At 49.5% G+C, this 19600-nt stretch overlaps 1 protein-coding gene across 9 annotated transcripts in view; it reads right to left on the minus strand.

The window, feature by feature from the left end:
• TRAPPC9 (trafficking protein particle complex subunit 9) overlaps window positions 1–19600 on the minus strand; it is a 622816-nt gene that overhangs the window by 150894 nt on the left and 452322 nt on the right. For all 9 annotated transcript variants that reach the window (XM_005613305.3, XM_005613304.4, XM_005613301.4 and 6 more), the window contains one exon: window positions 6658–6811. In XM_005613305.3, the coding sequence (XP_005613362.1) occupies window positions 6658–6811 (154 nt within the window). The remainder of the gene's footprint in view (window positions 1–6657; window positions 6812–19600) is intronic.

Genomic DNA, 19600 nt, shown 5'->3' on the forward strand with positions numbered 1-19600 from the left:
GCTGGGTATGAATCCCAGCCCTGCCACTTACTAGCTGGGTGATCTGAACAAGTTAGCTAAGCTCACTGGGCTTTCTCATCTGTGGAAGGTAGATAAAACTACCTCACAGGGGTTTTGTGAAAACTACGTGAGTAAATCTATATAAATCGCTCAGAACAGTGCCTGGCATCTAGTAAGTGCCATATATGTGTTAGCTGTTACTTAAGCTCTGTGACTTCATGATTCTATTATATAAGATGCACATGCTCACCATAATTGTCACGCCAAAAGTACACAGAATGTGTACCAGCCCAACCTGCACCCAATCACACAACCAAATGCACATTGATTTGTGTTAATGTACACACCCACATGCAAACACATAGGTACCACACACACACAGATTTGAAACAGAGCTCTGCATGCTGGGGGAAGTCCTTCCCCACTGTCACGAGCCAGCCAGATCTGAACTCTACGCTCTCTGTGCGCCTAACCCCGATTCCTTTCAAAGTAATTGTAAGGCGTGCACGGCTACCGTATTTGGATTTGGGGGAGGCAGCAATCAAATCTGTCCCCCTCCCACCTCACTCCCTTTGCCCACTGACGGCCAAACAGCCAGGGCAACTTCATGGCATCTCTGGTCAGGCACAACGCTTCTCTTAGGCTGGCAAGGCTTCCCCACCATAAGAGATGAAAGGCCTCTGATCACCAACAGCTATGAACAGTATATTCACTAAAGGTGGACACAAGACACAACCTTGCATTGACTTCAGATGATCAAGGCATCAGCTGTACTGATGACAGGCGCTGTTTGTATTAAAATTCATTTAGATAAAACTATTTCTCCTAACATCATGGTTAGAAAAACATAGTGTACTATGGTTTTTTTTTTCCTGAGGAAGATTTGCCCTGAGCTAACATCTGTGCCAATCTTCCTCTACTTTATATGTAAGACACCGCCACAGCATGGCTGGTGAGTAGAGTAGGTCTGCACCTTGGATCTGAACCTGCAAACCCGGGCTGCTGAAGTGGAGAACAAGGACCTTTAACCACTCGGCCATGGGGCCAGGCCCCATGGTGTACTATGTTTTAAAGGAGTCCTGTTTAAAGATTTAATTTTTTTCCAGGGATGAGAAGACAGAGCTCCATTAAGAAGTATCTTTGAGAATAAGCTGGAAGCCAATTAGAGAGGTCAAAGAGTGATCTTAGGCAATGGTTAGGGAAGATCCATTGTCAATGGTTTAATCTCTGCCTCTGCCTTAAAAGGGAGGGGTCAGTTGAGGGCAAATTCTCCCTACTGGAGAGTCTTGGAAATGGAGAAGCCAGATGTGGCTGTGTTCCTGGTCGTGATCAATCAAACCAAGGGCATTGTGCCTATAGTCTTGTAGGGTTAGGCTTATGAACTCCCCAGTAAAAATCGGTGATGAATGTTACAACCCTCCCACCCCCGGTTGAGATTCTAGGCTTTATAGAGGGTAACTGGTATCTGTGAGGCCACAGACACCACTCAGCAATGCACAGCCTGGGACACACGCTGTCCTCGGCCCTGGCCCTGGCCAGGCAGCTCCTCCGGGATGCACAACGCAATGCTCCCAGAGAATGGCTGCACTGCTCCACATCCTCCTACTTTCCAATTATTTACATTTATTTAAACTTTGCATCATGCATGGATATTCCATCTCCCACTCTGGGATGTCAATTCTTAGGCATCTAAAGCCTGACTTGCAGTTGGGCTCCTTGAGCCTCTGCCTGGCCCTCAAAGCTGCCAGATGGTTGCAGATGGTCTCCAGACAGAACGGGAAGATGTGTGCTTATCAGACCACCTGGCAGAGATGCTGCCCAGATGGTCCAGGTCATCAGCTTTGTGGGGATCAGCTGAACTGTGCACCCAGCTCTTGTAATGAAACCTATACAAGGTTGAATTCTGATATGTCAGCAAGTATCTCACCAACCCCTTCAATGCTCTTTGAAGGGAGACTTGCAACAAAAGCAAGGAAAATGAGAAGGTGAGATGACGCCAAGCTTGCTCCCAGCTTATCCCTCATCTGTTTCCATCACAGATCACCTGTGCAGAGCTGCCCTCTGGAAAAGGAGCCAGGCTTCAATTAAGACTAATTTTGCTAGCTGCAAACTCCTTTCATGTATTCATCACAGCACTCAGCATAGTGCAACTAAGCTGGTAACCATTCAACTTGCTGCATCAATGAAATGGAAACTAGTCATTCACCAAATGGTTTTAATACCTATGTGCTAGGGATTGCATGCTGCGCTGGGGCCAGGAAAAAAGAGGGCTCTACTGGGGCAGGGCAGCATCCGATTTTGCTCAGTGCAGTGTACCTGGTGCTTAGCACAACCCTCAGCACATAGTATGTCATCAGTAAATAGCCACTGAGTGAATAGGACCCAACCTGACGTCAAGAACAGCACAGCCTGGCAAGGGAGATGGTCTTCAGAAAAATAAACTTTCCTGTACTTTTTAGGCACTCTAACAAACAAGAGTTAAGCACTGAGTATTGCAGGAGCCCGAGGGAAGGGGCAGTTTCAGCTGGGCCACATAGGACAGGCCAGTGACAGACAGGGCTCCTTAGAAGAATGGACATGTGAGGTCAACTATACAGGAAGGATGAGACTTGGTCCAACATTGATTCTTGTTTCTCTTTGTCTGAACTAAAAATGGAAAGTGAAAACAGATATGGTCAACTTCCAAACATCCCTCACCAGCCAGTTTGAGGGGTTCTCAGAACTGTAAGCCCAGACCCTTCCAGGCAGGTCCCACAGGAGGTAGAAGCGAGGACAACGGTGGGCGGCCCTGGGCGAGGTCTGGCCCACTGTCCTCTGTACGGGAGGAGCCTCACCTGAGGCCAGGTCACAGGACGGCACGAGGCCTTTGGGCAGGTCTTTGCTCTCGTGGCTGACAGCTTCTAGGGCTGGGAGCTCTGACTGCACCTTCCAGATGTGACCTCCCTTCAAGGAGTCAACAGGAAAACAACACGAGTTTTGCCATCCTGGCTATGCGGCTAGCTGCATGATCTCAGGGCAGTTACTTAACTTCCAAATTTTACCTGTTTATTTTTTAAAAGGGGTAGGTACTACCTGTTTTACAGGTTTTGTGTAAGAAAAATGCTAATATCCTGCCTGGCACCTGGCAGGTGATCAAAAGGGCAGAAACAATTGCTAGAACTAATTTTAACAGCAACCCGGAGCAGGTTTCCCCTCCTGGGCTGAACAGATGAAGACGTGGGCCTTTTGACCGGGGGCTCCGGCCTCCAGCAATGTAGCATCTTTGGTCTGACATCTGAAATGTCTCCATCTTCACCTCTGGCCCCAGGCTCCTTGTGATAGAGCCTGCCCCACCTCCTTCACAGGAGGTGAGTCGAGATGAGAGAAGGGACCAGAAAGCACTGGGTGGGCTGGGCAGCACCAGCTGGGGCTTATTCAGAGGGTGGAACAAATCTCCAAAGACTGCTCAGGGCCAGGCTCTGACGGGAGAGCCCTGGAGGTGAATGCTCCCAGGCTGCGTGTAGGACAGACGGAGGTGGTCCCTGAGGAGTGTGCGTGCATGTGTGTATGGCACAAGAGGCCCCCGGATCCTGCTGCCCTCTCTCGTCTGCATGCTGTATTACCAGTCACAGGGAATGACTTAGGTCTCTGCTGCTTTTCAGGCTCTGGACCTGTCAGCAGTCACCATGGGAAGTCCTGTCTCAGCCCTCCCTGGCTGCGCTGCAAGTGCCTATCTCTGCGTGTGCCCCTCCCCTTAGACGGGGGCATCTCCAGGGCCCAGCACACAGCAGTAACAGAATGGACAGAGCATTATACATGTCACCAAGGGAGCAGGGGGCTGCAGTTCCCGTGCCCCTGGCTGCTTCTCTGGTCGTTGTAGATATCATGTAGACAGGTGTGCACATATCTACTGCAAGAGCCACAATTTCCTTTGAAACATGTCTATCCAGCCTTACGGGCTACAGGTGGGCCATTTTTATTACTACGGATGGGTGTCAAATTAGGCTCACATTTTTTATAAAGTCTAAATATTGAGAAAATGTTATTAAAATGCACAATGAAGTTATTAGTCAGTTCAATCTTTGGTCTTTCCATCTGCTTGAATTCAAGTTTACAACAGCAAAAGTCTGCTATCCATCCCATGCCAGATGTCATTACCAGATGAGGGAGAGACGGAGACTGTTCGTAATGTTAACTCTCCTTAATCGAATCTGCTCATAGGGACAGTCTCTCATAAACTTTCAATCAGTAAATCCAGGAGACAGATGTGCCTGGCACATGGTAGGCATTCAATAAATATTTGCTACATGAGTTATTAAGCAAATACAGAAAATAGGGCAGTCAACCTCTTAATGGAGTCAAGCCTAAAAGGAGAGAAACCTAAAGACATTTTTGGTACTTTTTTGACCATTTTGATGGTCAACATAATCCCATCAGAAGGCAGCACAGGCTGGCCAAGGACCACTGGCTTGGAGGAAGGCTAATGAGGTTCAGGTGCCGGCTCCTCCGCCTTCTACGTGTGAACTTGAGAGGCGGTTTTCATCTGTGAGACGCGCTGATGACACTGCCCTGGGAGTTGCTGAGACTGCGCCCTGGGTGCCTCGGGCCAGCCCAGAAGCAGCCCCTGGTACGTGGTTAGATGGGACATTAGCAAGGACTGCTGTGTGCCCTAGCACCAAGTGAGGCCCGCACTCTGTGGAGCGTGGGGAGGCAGGGGACACCCCATCCCCAGGCTTCCTGCTTTTATCCGCACCAGAATGAGCCCACTCAGGAGGATGAATCTCTTCCTACTGGGTCCCCGGAGCACACTGCCCCTTCCTCCACTGGGTGCCGGTTGCTGTCAAGCTGAGGCTGAATCAGAGCTAGCCAGGCCTGCCAGCTCTGCACAGCTCTGCCTAGCTCCCTGCATGAAGCTAAAGCTCCGAGACCCAGGCTTGGGGTGGCTCCTGCCTCACCGGGGACTTACACATTGGGAAGTTACAGAGCCACTGTAACACTAGCCCTGTCAGACAGACCCAAGTCCTCCCTGGCTCGGTGTCACGACCACAGATGCCAGGATGTGACACTTGATGGCCTTCTTTGGTCCAGGCTGACAGGACGTGGGTGCATCCACAACCCTCTCCCTTGAGGACCGGGCTGGGAGGGAGCGCTTTGCGGGCAGCCCCACCTGGGTTGGTCCCTGGCTCCACCACATCCTGGCTGGACTCACAGCTGAGTTCATTCACCTCACTGAGATTCTATCTCCTCATAGGAACAAGAGTGCTGATCAGAGAGACGAAGACGAATTAAACGAGATGCCGGAGGCAGGGCCTGGCAGTCAGCGTGAACGCCACTTCCGTCTATGCTACATCGCTTTGCTCACTCACCCAGCAGGAAGTGACTGGACCTGACTGTGCTGAGATCTAGGGGACCCAAGAGAAGGACGACTCGGTTGTCCCCACCTTTTCACTTCTCTCTACAAAGACAAACGTGCTAACTCCATGACTGCCGCGCGCATCACTCTGGGAGCCCCGGTTTTAGTGTCTGGTTCGCAGAGCCTTCTATCTACCTGTAAAGTGCTTAATTTGTCACAAGCTCCTTGGAGACAGGGGTCCACCAGGCCCAAATCCACTTCAGCTTGAAGAAGGCTGTGCCACCTGTAGACTGAGGATCTTTCCAGAATCCAGGAGATGGTCTGGAATGATCTGAGAGCATACAACACACCTTGACCATCCCATATCCACGGAATTCATGTGTGAAAAACTAGCAGACATTCACATCAGAGTTGCCTTTTGCTGGGAGACATTCTCTGAGTGAGCCACACTCTCATACCTTGAGACCTTCGGGGTATTTCGCACCCTTGTGCTCTTCAAAAACTTCTACTCATCCTTAAAAAGCCCACTTGAACACTCTGTCACCCCCTCCATGAAGCCTTCCCTGATCGCCCCACACCCAGCAGCTTCTTCCCCTGAACCTCACAGCACTTGGCACAACGCTCTGTCCCCGCTTCCTGGCAGGGTCTTTAGTTCTCAGATGCCACATCCACACCCTACGAGCCTCTGCAACCACACTGAGGCCTGGTCTTTGATCTCAGCCTCTCACGTGCCTCACTACACACCTGACCCAAAGTAGGCGCTCTGTAAAGACTGCTGAACAGACAGACACGAACAGGCGAACCTGGGGCCTCCCCAGCGTGCTCACTCATCCCACTGAGTGCCCACCACCAGCCAGGCACTGATCTCAAGTTTAGGGCAGGGCCGGTTAGTGATATAGCACGGTCCTTGCGAAAACCCTCTCAGTGTTTTCAAAACAGCATCTCGATGGCTCTGTAAGCTGTACAAGCCGACTTCAGCTTCCCAGACAACTGCAGCTGCGAAACTCCTCAAGCCCCACATAGATAGGTGGCTGTTCGAACCTGTCACTAACACGAATGTCAACACTCGCGAGAAACATATGGTGCAAAACAAGAGCAGCGGCCCTGAGGCAGCCTTTCCTCACCTGAACCAACACTTCATGAGGGGCCTTGGAGCCTTGAGAGGTTAAGAAAATGCCCACTCTGGCCCCTATCTCCTTGCTGCGGTATTTCTGGACTATTTGCAGCTAAAATTCAAGGGCTTAACCCTCCTCAGGTCCTTCTCAGTGATCGGAAACCTGGAGCAGGGTGCGTGAAGTCCCAGGTGGCCACCGTGAAAAGGATATGATTCTCCAACGGACGTCCAGCTTGCTGTTGATCTCCAGGCCCCGAGCTTCCTGCCTCTCTTCTTCCAGCTGCTCCGAACTTGCAAATTGTCCCTTCTCTCCAGGGGAGGCTGGGAAACTCTCAAAGTTGAACTTGTCCACTTGAATAGCCATTCTAAGAGAAGGGAGAAAACACAGCAGAGAATTAATCAGGAGGGCAATTTCTTCTGCTGGCTGTGGGAGAAGCAGCACACGCCAGCGTGAGACAGTATAATGAATCATTATTATTAGTAATTCATAACGGATTCATTCCAAGAAAACGAAATAATAGACTCCCAGGGTAGCACCGGCTTCAGAGCTGGTTCAACATCCAGTGTAGAACTGATGACACAGTCAGAGATTCCAACCTTGGAGAAGACTCCTGTATCCTAGAAGAAAACCTGACTTCTGGAACAGGGCAAGGCATTCAGGACCCAATGTGGAAAATCATAGTACTAGCACTTACTTAACCCTGGGGACCCCAAAAGCCTAATGGGAACTCCAGCCTCATCATCTGAGCCCTGGCTGTCATCTCATGCTTCATCCTAAGCCAGACAGACTTGCTCACACACGCCCCGCCCCACCGGCTGCACAGCATCCCCTCTCTCCACGGCCAGCCCTCTGCACCCAGGACCCCATTTGTCTTTTGAGCTGCTGCCCACCCTTCCTTCAAGTTTCTGTTCAAGGAGCACATCCTCTACAAAGCTTCCTCGCACTGCTGCCTCTGTCCAGCCCCCGCAACCTTCTGGCAGTTTCTAAAACATGCTGGGCTCTTCCTGCCTTAGCCTTTGTGCTCACTGCTCCCTACTCAGGAGTATTCTTTGCCTGACTCTTGGCACACCTGGAGCCCTTCATTCTTTAGGTTTGAGCTAAAGAAAGGTTTTCCCAGGCGACCTCATCTACAGCAGCATTGTCTTACATCTCCCCTCGCCTTACTCTCCATTGCAGCGTTCAATTTCTGTCATAGCATTTACTGTGAGCTGTAAATATTTATTTTGAGACTTAATTGTTTATCACTCCTACTGGCGTTTAGCTCCCTGAGGGCAGACATCATCCTGGTCTTGTTCACCATAGTCTCCCAGGCCTAGAAGGCGCCCTGGCCTGCTGCAGGAACTCAGTAAACAAGTCACCGAAGAAAGGAGTGAGTGAATTAAGAGCCTTCCCTGATGCCCTGGCCAATGTGTACCTCTTTCCCTCCCTGCTGCCCAGCCCTCACACCTGTACCCATGGTCGGCTGCGCCCCAGGTCCTGCAACACCTGGTCTGTAGAAGGCACGCAGCACGTGAGTCGGGCGCTGTGGGTAACTGCTTGCAGCCCACCTCCACTCCCAACCACGATGTTCCCACAGGCGGGGCTGCATCTACTGCATCTACTGTTTGAGGCCCCCTCTTAGCACAAAATCAGGCATACAGCAGGTACTCAGTTAAGGTGTGTTACAAGAAGGAAGTGGGAGAGGAAGGAGGGTTTCTTCATGTCAGGTCCCTGAAGTTCTGGCTCCAACTGAAAGATGACTGAGAGTCAGTCAGTCAAAGCATAGAAGTTAGCGTTTTGTATTACGGCAGACCATGCCGTGGCCAAGATGTTTAGCCAAACCCAGCATGCTCCAATGGGCCTTTGGGGCTACTCCCTTTAACAACCAGGAGATGAGAGGGATCGGTAGTCAGGGTGTATAAATACAAGATTAAACCCAAAGAAGAGGTCTTGATACTAAGGCGGCTTGGAAAGAACCAAGGGACAATCTATAAATCTATGGCATTCAACTGAGAGGGTGACGTCCAGGGCTTAGCCACCCGAGAGTTAGAGACGCGCCTGTGGAGGCACAGAAGACAGTGCATTTCCTAGCAAGAACTACTGTAAAAAATTACATTTAATGCTCTTCTCTGATTACAAAAGTAGATAGGCCTACTGGAAAAAGTTGGAAAACAGAGAAAAGCATAAAAAAGAAAAAGAAAGCACTCAGAATCTTATACTCTAATTTTAAGACCTTAATTCTATAGTCTTTTGTTAAGTATTTGTATTTTAATGTAGTTTAAAATCATTATATATGTATATGAATAAATTATATAAGTATCATTTTATATGTATATACATACATAAATATACACATAATTTTAAGATTTTCTTTATTCTCTTAATATACTATGAACATTTTCACATCATTAAAAATTAGTCTTCCAAACAATCATATGGCTGTATCATAATTTAACAATTCCCCTATTTTTCATATTCTCAGATAGTTTCTATTTTTTAAAAATTACTATCGAGGGGCTGGCCCCATGGCCGAGTGGTTAAGTTCACGCACTCCACTGCAGGCGGCCCAGTGTTTCGTTGGTTTGAATCCTGAGCATGGACATGGCATTGCTCATCAAACCACACTGCGGCAGCATCCCACATGCCACAACTAGAAGGAGCCACAACGAAGAATATACAACTATGTACCAGGGGGCTTTGGGGAGAAAAAGGAAAAAAATAAATTACTATCGAAAAAAGCCATAACAACTTTGTGCTAAAATTTCTTGACTGCATTTATGATTGCCTGTTAGGACCCAATTCTAAAAGTGGAATTCCTCATTCAAGAATGTGACAACATCAGAGGCTCAGAGGCAGAGTTCCAGGTTCCTTCTCAGAAAGGTTCTTGCCGAGGTCCGTGCCCCAAGCAGCGTGGGCAGGAGTACGGGCTCTGCACCCTTGCCAATACTGGCGATGATCAATTTTTAATCTCTGCTAGTAAGACGCAGAATGCTACCTCGTGGATGTTTCAATTTGCAGGTCTGAATTACCCCGAGGTTGAGAACTTTTTCAAGAGCTTATTAGCCATTTACCTTTCTCCCCGCGAGCTGTCTACATGTGCAGCAAGAGTGCTCCTAACTGCCCCCTAGCAAAAGTCCTTCCTATTCCCTCCCCTCGAAGGTAGACTGAAGCAAATTAGTGCTCTCTTCAAACAAAAGGTTGGAATATTTCCTAAGTTTCACTAAAAAGGCCCATTTCAGTTCATCTGATAACCCAAAGGAACTAATAATTTCCACCTCTCCAATGGGTTTGGGCACAGTCCCAATGCCCAGTTCTCTTCCTGTTGAACACAGAAGGGGGGAGAGACCGCCTGGCCTTCAGCATCCTTAGGGTCAGCACATACACTGGACGCTGTGGCCGCTGAGATTATATTTGTGTGATTATCTCAGGGACTCTTTTGAACAATTTCTGACTAAGCATCATATTGCATCACCCACCCCAATCCTTAACCAAACTCTAGCCAGGTGTGCCCACGAAACAGGAGAGGGGAAAAAATGAAATGTAACGAACACTTACTACATGCCAAGCCCTGGGTGAGGTAATTCATACATACATTCGTCTTCTTTATTACAGCAGGACTAAGGATGAGGGCGATTTGCTTCCTCTTGCAGACGCGCTGAAGCTCTGCGAGCGTGAGCCACCTGCCCAACAGCACAGAGCTGGCAGCCCCCACCAGGAGCCTCTTACTCAGACTCAGTGCTGCTCAGTTTTGTTTTTTCTTTACTTGGCTCTCCCTCACTTACGCAGAGTACCTAAAAGGAGACTATGTTTTGCTCATGTTGTTTGCAGAGCTGGCATGGGACACAGACCCAGTGACTGCACAGGCTGCTGTGCACAGGGCTGCCGCCCACATGACCAACCAACCACTTCCCAAATTTACACCGGCCCTCTTCCCTCCGCAGCCCTGGGACATGCAATGCCAGGGACTGTCCCAAAGGCAGTCTCTCTCCTTTCCCACAGATGATAAAACCAAGGCACCAAGAAGTTGAGTAACTCACCTAGTGTCACCCAGCTTGAAATCCTGGAGCCAGGATGGCAGCTCCAGGAGCCGAAGATTATTCCCCCAAACCACAGAGGAGCACTGCCGGCCTCCACATCTCTGTCTACGTGGTCCTGGAGCACAGCCCCTAAGCCTCACCACCCTCCTCCTCCTTCCCCACCAGGAAAGAGACGGCAGCCGCGTGACTAGTAACTCGTCTTCCTAGAGCTGAGTCTCCATACGTGAACTCTCCACCTGCCGCGACACGCTGCATTCTGTAAAACAGCACCAAGGGCCAGTACTGTTGGGGGTGGGGGACCCACTGCCTGGGTACCATGGGAGGTGGCCTTGATCTGAGTCCAAGCACAGAACTGGCAGGACTTTTAATGAAGACCGAAGCCACCACATTTTGAGGCTGTCACTTTTGTCATGAAGCCACCCTGACGGGGGATAGCAGTGCTCCCTGGTGATGGCAGCAGCTTGAGAGAGATGCACAGAGAGTCGATCACAAACTGCCTGCCTGGAGTTCACCACTGAAGAGGCGTCTGGGCTGAGAAGGCCCCATACCTGTCAGAATTGCTCATGGAGAAATGACGTAGCAGTGTTGGAAACCCAGGCGTTGAAAGAAGAAGGAGAAATCCAGAGGCGAGGGCATGAGAGCATCTACTGCCATTGCCCCAAAGAGGAACTGAGGCCCCAGAGGACAGCACCTCATCCGTCTTGCAGGGTACCGAGGTGGCAGGAGGCAAAGAAGAGGCAGCTCTAGCTTCAGAGCTGACCACCTGGGCTGGACTCCCAACCCTGCCTGGACTTGAACATGACCTTGGGAACAGCCCTCCATTTCTCTGAGCATCTCTGTGAAATGCGATCAGCAGTACCTGCACCCAGAGGGATGGCTGAGAGGATTCAAATGTTCTTATTCAGGGCCAGGAAATGTTGGCCACTACAATCAGCCCACGAGTAATGATCAGCTTGGTGCCTTGGATGACTTTATACCTATTTTCTCAATTAGCAAGCAATTTTTCATAACAGTAACAAAGCAACAAAATATCAACACTGAATTAAAGCTGCAATACCCTCCCCCCCGCCTCATACAGCCTCTTGCAGACACATGCTGATCATAACTTTGTGGGCATGGCCCTCCTCACTCTGGGTTTAAGCTTACACCCTCGAGACCTTTTACTGGGTGTAAGGCAACACAGACCAGAGAATATTGTGCAATCCCCACTGGAAAGTGTCCTAGAAATAATTCAAAACTGTGGCTGATCCTCTGGGAAATCACAGCAAAACTGGAAAACATCCTTGGAAATAATACAGAAAAGGAGGGAGTGCAAGGGAGTATAGACCAAGGGCGGACGCACCTGCCCTCTCTGCGGCGCTGTGAGCATTGGTGGTAGCGGCCTTCGGGGTGGCTTCTGGAGCAGCAGCAGCACTGGGCCTCTGAACAGGGGTTGCACCATCACAGAAACAGCTATTTTGGGAAATGCCTTTTTGCCAGAATGGCTTTATTGTTCTTGTTGTTGGTATCTACTTGTCTTTCATCAAGTAAGGGCATTATCCCAAGCACAAGAGCCTGTATTTACCGTTAGTGGGTGGCCTGGGCGAGAACTGGGTCTCTGGGCTCCGCATCCAGTGCTTCCTCAGACACTAGAGGACATTCGCAAGGAACGTCAGGACGAGGCCAGTTCCCCAGTGAACAGGCAGAGGGTGGAGGTTCCGTCTGCTGATCCAGGGAGCCATCCCCAGGACTAGACTGCAGCCGTACAAACGAGGGCTTTGTCACCTGTGCATCTTCCACATGCTCCTTCTCTACATCCCAACTTCTCTTCGTCACATGGGAAGAATGCCCACTAAGTCACTGACCACTCTGTGAACAGGTGTGATAATGTGTGTAAACGTGTTTGGCACTTTGAGAGGGTCCCTCCAGATTAGGTGAAGGGACCAGACTTGAATCCCAGATGGAGGCGAGGCCCAGGCCACACACGCGTCTTTCTGAGACAGGACTTCAGATCTTACGAAACACGCAATCCAATGTCAGCTCCTCCATGAGGCTTGTCCAACCACACAGACCCTCGGCACATTTCCCTCCTGGAATGGCGGAATTAGCTCACAATTTCAAAGTTCCTCACGGTGTGCCAAACACTGCAGTCCAGTTTCTTCACCCAAGATTGGGACAAATAAACCCCATTTTGTAAGATTTTGTGTGGTGGATACAAAATGGCCCAGTACATAATAGCACTCTACACATAGTGGCTGCTGTCGGGATTATTAGCCCCACGGTACAGATGAAGAGACTAAGGTGCAGAGAAGTTAAGGAAACAACCTAAGGCTGTTCATAGTATTGCTGAGGTTCAGATTTCAAATGCAGTTCCCATGCTAAATCCAGTATCGTAGGTGCAGACGACCCGGCCTCCCCCTGGACAGTCCTACCACTATCTGATTCTGTTCATCTTTGATGAGTCGGAGTTAAATAAAATTAATACTACTACTGAATGCCAATTTTCATGTTTAACTTTATGGCCAAATGTGACAATAATAGTAAAGAGTTGGCACTAAAAAAAGGTGCTGTGATTTTTGAAGAGTCTATAAAAAAAGTGATGGTTTTTAAAATACCATATCATATGATTCAGTCTTTGAACAGCTGATAACCTTGCCAGGGAAGTCATAATGATGACATTTAAATACAAATCAAGGAATCGGATTTAGAAGGACTATCCACATATAATTAAATTGAACTTTCATTGGGAGATAATTGATAGTTATAAGACTGGTATTCTAAATTTATGTGGTGCATCATACGGGAGTCTATTTGACTATGCAGAATGCCAGCCTATTCTCTGTTTTATAATGAAGTATAATCCAAGTGAAAGGGAAGCAGCCAACCTTCCAGAGTCATCCATCCTAAATGAGAAGAGACTTTAAGCAGACAAGAAAATGGTATGAACACTGACATCTGGCTCACACCCAAAAAGAAGATAATTTTCTCCTTAAGCCTCAGGGATCAATTTATGGCAAAAAAAAAAAAAAAAGTCCCTCATTATTATTTTTAATTGAAAGATACACTGTACTCTAAAAATCAAAGTATCATGAGGGATTGCACCAAACGTCAGAGGAGTGGTGCCCACCACGAGCCACCAGGTGCCGAGCAACATACCTTACTGCCGTCACCTCCATCCTCAGAGCAGCCCGGAGGGATTATAACCACGTGCTGCAGAAAATAAAGCCACTTGCCCAAGGCCACAGAGACGGCAAATGGGAGACAGAGAATTGCTCACCAGGCCTGGAAAGCCCTGAAGCCTGCAGCAGGCGAGGACAAGAGGGGTCCCGAGAGATGTCCCTGCCCACCTGAACTCCAGGCACATGCCTGGGGGCACCTGGACATGAACACCACTATGGCCCATGCAGCCACAGGATGGAGACCTCACCTAGGGGTCAGTGCAGCTTCTAAACAGGCCTAGGCCTGGGATCAGGCAGTCTGTGGTCCAGACCCTCCCTCCCTCTAGTTCGCTCCATGGAGAAGCTGGAAACTTGGTGAGCAGTTGAGGAGAGTCCAGTGTCAGATAGATCCTGGGTCTCTTTTCAGTAGAAAACTCTACGTTTCTGAGGTGTTAAGTTTGCCTGAATCTCCAGCTCCTCATCTGTAAATTGGAGCTTGTTTGCGGCCCTCCTACATCTTCAGTTTGGATTCTGTGAGTTCCGCGAAGGCCAAGGATGGGGATTAGAATGGTTGTCAGGTGACAGTGGCCTCCTGCTGCTGAGACAGCTTCTCAGAAGAGTGACTGTGTGGTCTGAACAGTCTTGGTGTGGTGGAGAGTAGGATCAGTGAAGAGACTCCCAGACAGTGCTGAGAAAGCTCCTGTACATGCATTATCTCATTTTATACTTATGGGGACCCTGTACCACTACCCCCATGTTACAGAGGGGTGAACTGAGTGAAAACGATCCACTAGAGTCACCAGGTGTTAGTCAAAGAGCCACGTCTAAGCCAGTTCTCCTTTTCTCCGCAGAGGACCTGCGCTCCTGGGGCCTCTCCTCATCCTCTTCCCCCTTCCTCCAAGGAGTTAACTCCAGGCACCCTTTAAGACCCAGCCAGACACGGCCTAACAGAGAAGTCTCCCTGCCTGCCCACTCTGCTTTCCAAGCCTGCTGAGGCCCCTAACTTGGTCACTGCCCCCCACATACACTCCGTAATTACCAGTGTCCGTGTCCATCCCCCAGGTGCAGGCCCGGGATTCAGCTATTGCATCTCTGCAGCACCGCACTTTGTCCACGATAACTGGTAACGGTGTGTGTTGAATGAATGATGCTTGCACATGCAGCCTCTGAAATATCCCTTTAAACGCTGATATTACTTACATAAAATTTATACATACTTGCTCTGTATTAGAGAAAAAAAAATGAAGCGATGCTTCCAATGACCAGAGACTGTGGCACCATTGCAGAGAAGCCGGCTCTGAAGTGTCAGGCTGTTGGGAGCGTCTCCCTCTATCTCAGCCAATGTTGCTGCGGAAGCCCAATCCCTTACCTTGCATTTCTGGAGACGAACATTTATTTTAGGACCTGTAAGTACTCTCCTCAGCACAGAAAATGGTGCTTAATAAAATGAGCTTGACTCTTAACGTCATCGGGTTGCCGGCTTCCCCCCTTCCCGCCTAAACTGCGGGAAACAGAGTGAAGGCCAGATTCCTGCTTTCTGGGTCACTTTTGATTAATTTCCCTCTGCTGGACTCCTGCGGGAACAGCTTTTCCATCAACAGGGCCGACTGGCCTGCAGGATCAACGTGGTCACAAGTCCAGCAAAGGCAGGGAGAAGCCAGGGCCTGGTACCCGCCTTCCGTGGACTCTGCAGGGCAATGGGACGGGGCAGGACTCCATGTCAGCAGACAGGAGTTCAAGCCTGACTCTGCTCCTGACAAGGTGTGTGATACAAGCAGGTCCCCGAATTGTGGGGGCCTCATTTGGGATGGAGAATTGTGTCAATGAAGGATGCTGAATATGTTATTTATGGCCTGTGGCTATCCAGACCTGGAACCTAATCCATCCTTTGTCACCTATGAGCTCTGTGGCCAGAGGCAAGTTACCTGAGTGTCTCCAGGCCTCGGTTTCTTCATCTGCAAAATTGCAGCATTAGTCAGGACTGTGGAGAATTAATTTGAACCACCTGGCACATAAAACGGTGCTCAAAAATTATAGCTATTACTTTTGGGGGTAAGGAAAATGTTCTAAAATGGACTGTGGTGATGGTTGCACAACTCTGTGAATACACTAAAAAAATCACTGAGCTGTATACTTTAAATGGGCAAATTGTACGGTATGTGAATCATATTTCAATAAAGCTGTTACCAAAAATTATAGCCATTAAAAGGAGTTATCATAATAAAGATCAGAACAGGATAGCATTTATGAAGACATTTGGTGAAGCATAAAATGCCAGACAAATGCTGGGTATTTTATGTATTCTTTTCACTCGTTGTCCCATGTTCATAAACCACATTTCACCAGGACTGACGTGAAAGCATCTGGGCCCCCACTGTATCCTCAGTCCTGTGAGGGCAAAGCTGTTTTCTTCAACTGAGTCTCCCCAGGCTTCCAGAGTTCTGGCACAGAGCAGGCACTGAAACCACATGCTGGACAAAGTGGCTGCTCCATCTCTTCTGCCCGTCTGATCCTTAGCTCTACTCTCCCTCTTTCTGCTTTTCTGAACCCCACTCACAGATTTCCAGGCACAGGGCCTTCCTTCTCTGTTAAACATCAGAAGTCAGTTCATCAATTCCCCAGATCCACTCTGTCTCTAAGGATGGGTTTGGGATTTTTCTCCAATGCTCCTTACCGACTAGTCTGGGGAAGTTTGTACTAAGATTAAAATACTTATCAGATTCTTTACCGGTTTTCTGCTGTTCTTTTAAAGTCTGAAAGACCTGGTTTCTGCTGGGTCCACCTCTAATCAGCTGTGCCTTTGGCAAAGTCACCCATCTCTGGGCCTCCATCCTGGCCTAGCAAGGAGGGAAGCTTTCCGACAGTCATTGTGAGGAACCACGAGTTAACTGAAGTTTGAGCCTGGGACATAGCACAAAGTTGGTGCATAATAACTGCTTTCTGAATTACGATAGAAAATGAGCTATTTTGAAGTTTCTCTGCCTTATATGAGTGAGAGAGCCTTTGTGAATCCTTGCTTTTCCCAAGGGGTCACGCTCAGCTCAGGGTGGGCTGGAAGAAGCCGCCAGCGCAGCAGTTGCCTAGGTGAAGGAGCTCGGAGCAGGACCAGAAGCATCTGCTGAGGCAGACAGGTTATGGCTTCCACATGTCCTTAAGTGAAATACTGGTACCTTAACAAAATTGCAGGCTCTTCCCAGCTCCCTTTAAGTTCTACAGTAACTTGCTGGATTCGAGGAGGGAGACTGAGAGCAACAGCATCACAGTCATAGAGCCTGCTTTGCTCCCATCACCCTTGTAGAAGACGCGGCCACATTACAGGGTAGCCTGTATTGAAAGGTGTGGGTGCCACAACGGGGTCCCCAGCTCAGTGGCAGCTCCCATCACATGGTGAAGTCTGGACCTTGCCCAACAGCGGCAGGACAGTGACTGCTCCCATGGAACAAAGGCTGACATGACACCTCACTATGCCCCTACTCACCTCACCTGCAGCTCTGCCTGCTAACGTGTCAGGGCAGGAACTGACGCTAGTCATCCAGGGTCAGACTGAGGGGCAGGAACCTGGGACAAACCACCCCGGGGTTAGCATGACGTATTCAGAGAGCAGGTACCACATTGCCTGCACTCGGCATGCAGAGATACAAGGTGAATCAGAAGCAGGCCCCATCCCTCCAGGAGCCTCAGAATCCCTGGGAAAGACGGACCACAGGGAGACGGACTGCTAGACCTGCGACCAGTCATGATAAGTGCTTTGACATGGGGATGCTCAGGGTGCTATTGAAGTTAGAAAAGGAACCACGAATCCAGCCCAAGCAGCTTCAGGGACAGTTGGAAAGAAGCACTGGCTGAGCTGAGGCAGGCAGGACCGGGAGGAGCCACGAGTCAGAGGGGTGCAGGTGAAGAGGGAACGCCACTTGCAGAGAGCCGAATGTAATGGATCGTGAAAGTGAGCTAGGGACTCTGGCCGTCAGTCCAACTGGAGAGAGGCGACTGGGAAGGGACAAAGCTGGAGAAGTAAGCGGGGCCCAGAGAACGGAGGCTCCTGTGGCCTCGTTAGGGAGTGTGCATGGCTTCCTCCTCGCACGTGCCTAGTAGATGGCTACACGAGTGGGCAGGTGGACCCACACTGAAAGGAATGCTGCAGGCTAGTTTTAAGATGAGAGGAAATCAAAAAAGGAGGAATTGAAGGGGGCAGAGGAGAAGGAAACAAACTATTGAGGAGGAAACCTCTACTGAGTATTTGCATCTGTAACATACCTTATCCTTGAAACGGGATTTACTATCTTCGCAAAGCAGATGAGGAAACTGAGGCACAGGCCATGACAGGATTGCCAAAGGTCAGGTCTACATGAACGCAAATGTCCTTCCACAGAGCCCAGGTGTGGACAGCAGCTGGAACAGCTTCTTCCCTGCGCTGTGCTGGCCAGCAGGGGTGGCCCGAGGCCCACCATGGGCACCTGGGAGTGTCCACAGGTGAGGCACTAGCTCCTCCCTCTAGCCCATGTGACACCTGGGATGGTGCCAGAAGCCAAAGCCCAGGGCCTGGGTCCGAGGTTCCAAAATGAGAACACAGGCTTCACATGGGCATCACATACAATGGAACAACGCAGAGGGTGGGGGTTGCTGGGGCAGGCAGGGGAGGGCGTGGTCCAAACCCACTCCATGAATATAGGGCAGAGCCAGGAAGCTCCCTGGTCTAACCCCAGGCCCAGAAAGATGAAGAGGAAGAGAAAGAAAACCGGAACATCTCTGGTCATTTTTTTCTAAATGTTGCTAAAGAAAGAATGCAAGAGAGATACGTGGAAGTATTTTTGACATCTGGATTTAAGACAGACCATGGCAGTTTCCCTCATCAAGCTAATCAGAAGCAAAAGAACCAACAGAGTTAAATAACCCTAAAATAGCTTTGGTAGAACAGCTACAGATGGATCAGACGGGGAACCGATCAGAATGCAGTGGAAGGATCCTGGGACATTGCCAATTTCAAAGGTAAATGAAACTACACTGAATGTGCTGAAGGACAATAGAGATTCAATTATCCTCCATGGAAATAAAAGCTCCCTTGTGTAAAAGCGGTCCTGTTAGTAGAGCTGAAGCTACAAAACATCCCCACGTTGTATCAGTCTTTTTGGACAGAAATCTATGTTAGGATGCAAATTTCCCTATCTTCCACAGCACACGTGCCTGCTTCACCCTAACATGGAGAGGACAGTTCCCTGCACACAGTGAAGGGAGGGTCTCAGGGCAGGGACGGGGGCATCGACGCTGCGTCTGCACCTGGTGGGTGGTTCCCCTCACCGAGCACTTGCTCTCAGGCCAGGTTCTCTACAACCGCTGTCTCATTTAATTCTCACAGCCACCCAGGGCCATAAACGTAATCACTATTAACGTCTCAATTCTACAGGAGAGGAAACTGGGGCTCAGACCCCAGAGCACTGTGCAGGCTGAGGGGGCACAGAAGCAGGGGGTGTTCTGATGAGGCGGACGTGGCCCTGTGCCCAGTGGAGCGAAGCCTCCTCACATCACACGGTGTCCAGAAAGGGTCACAGGAGGCCTGGCAGGCGCCAACCTGTCCCCAAGGCGGAGCCCAAGTGTGCATGAGTCACCTCTGCTGGACCCTGTTCTCTCGCCAGAAGACCAGGTTCTAGTTGTAGCTCTTACGCCGTGACCCTGGGAGAGTGCCCTGAACATTGTGACCCTCAGAGTTGTCATCTATAAAACGAGCACTTTACCTATCTAAAAAGAGATGGCCTGTGGATTAATTAGAACAGTGTATTCTTAATAAGAAAGTCTTTTAGAAATTTAGTTCTTTTATTGCTATTATTATTACAGCTATACCTTCCCACTGGCACCTCAAACTCAATACATTCCAGACCAGATACACACCACCCCCAGCCTGCTCCTCTCCCTGCCCTTCTCACTTCCACATAAGCACCCCCCGCCCCACCAAACACACACACACACACTGGGCCTGTGAATCCTCCTCTCCTTTTACCCTCCAGC

The sequence above is a fragment of the Equus caballus genome, chromosome 9 (assembly GCF_041296265.1).
Source record: "Equus caballus isolate H_3958 breed thoroughbred chromosome 9, TB-T2T, whole genome shotgun sequence".
Taxonomy (NCBI): Eukaryota; Metazoa; Chordata; class Mammalia; order Perissodactyla; family Equidae; genus Equus; species Equus caballus.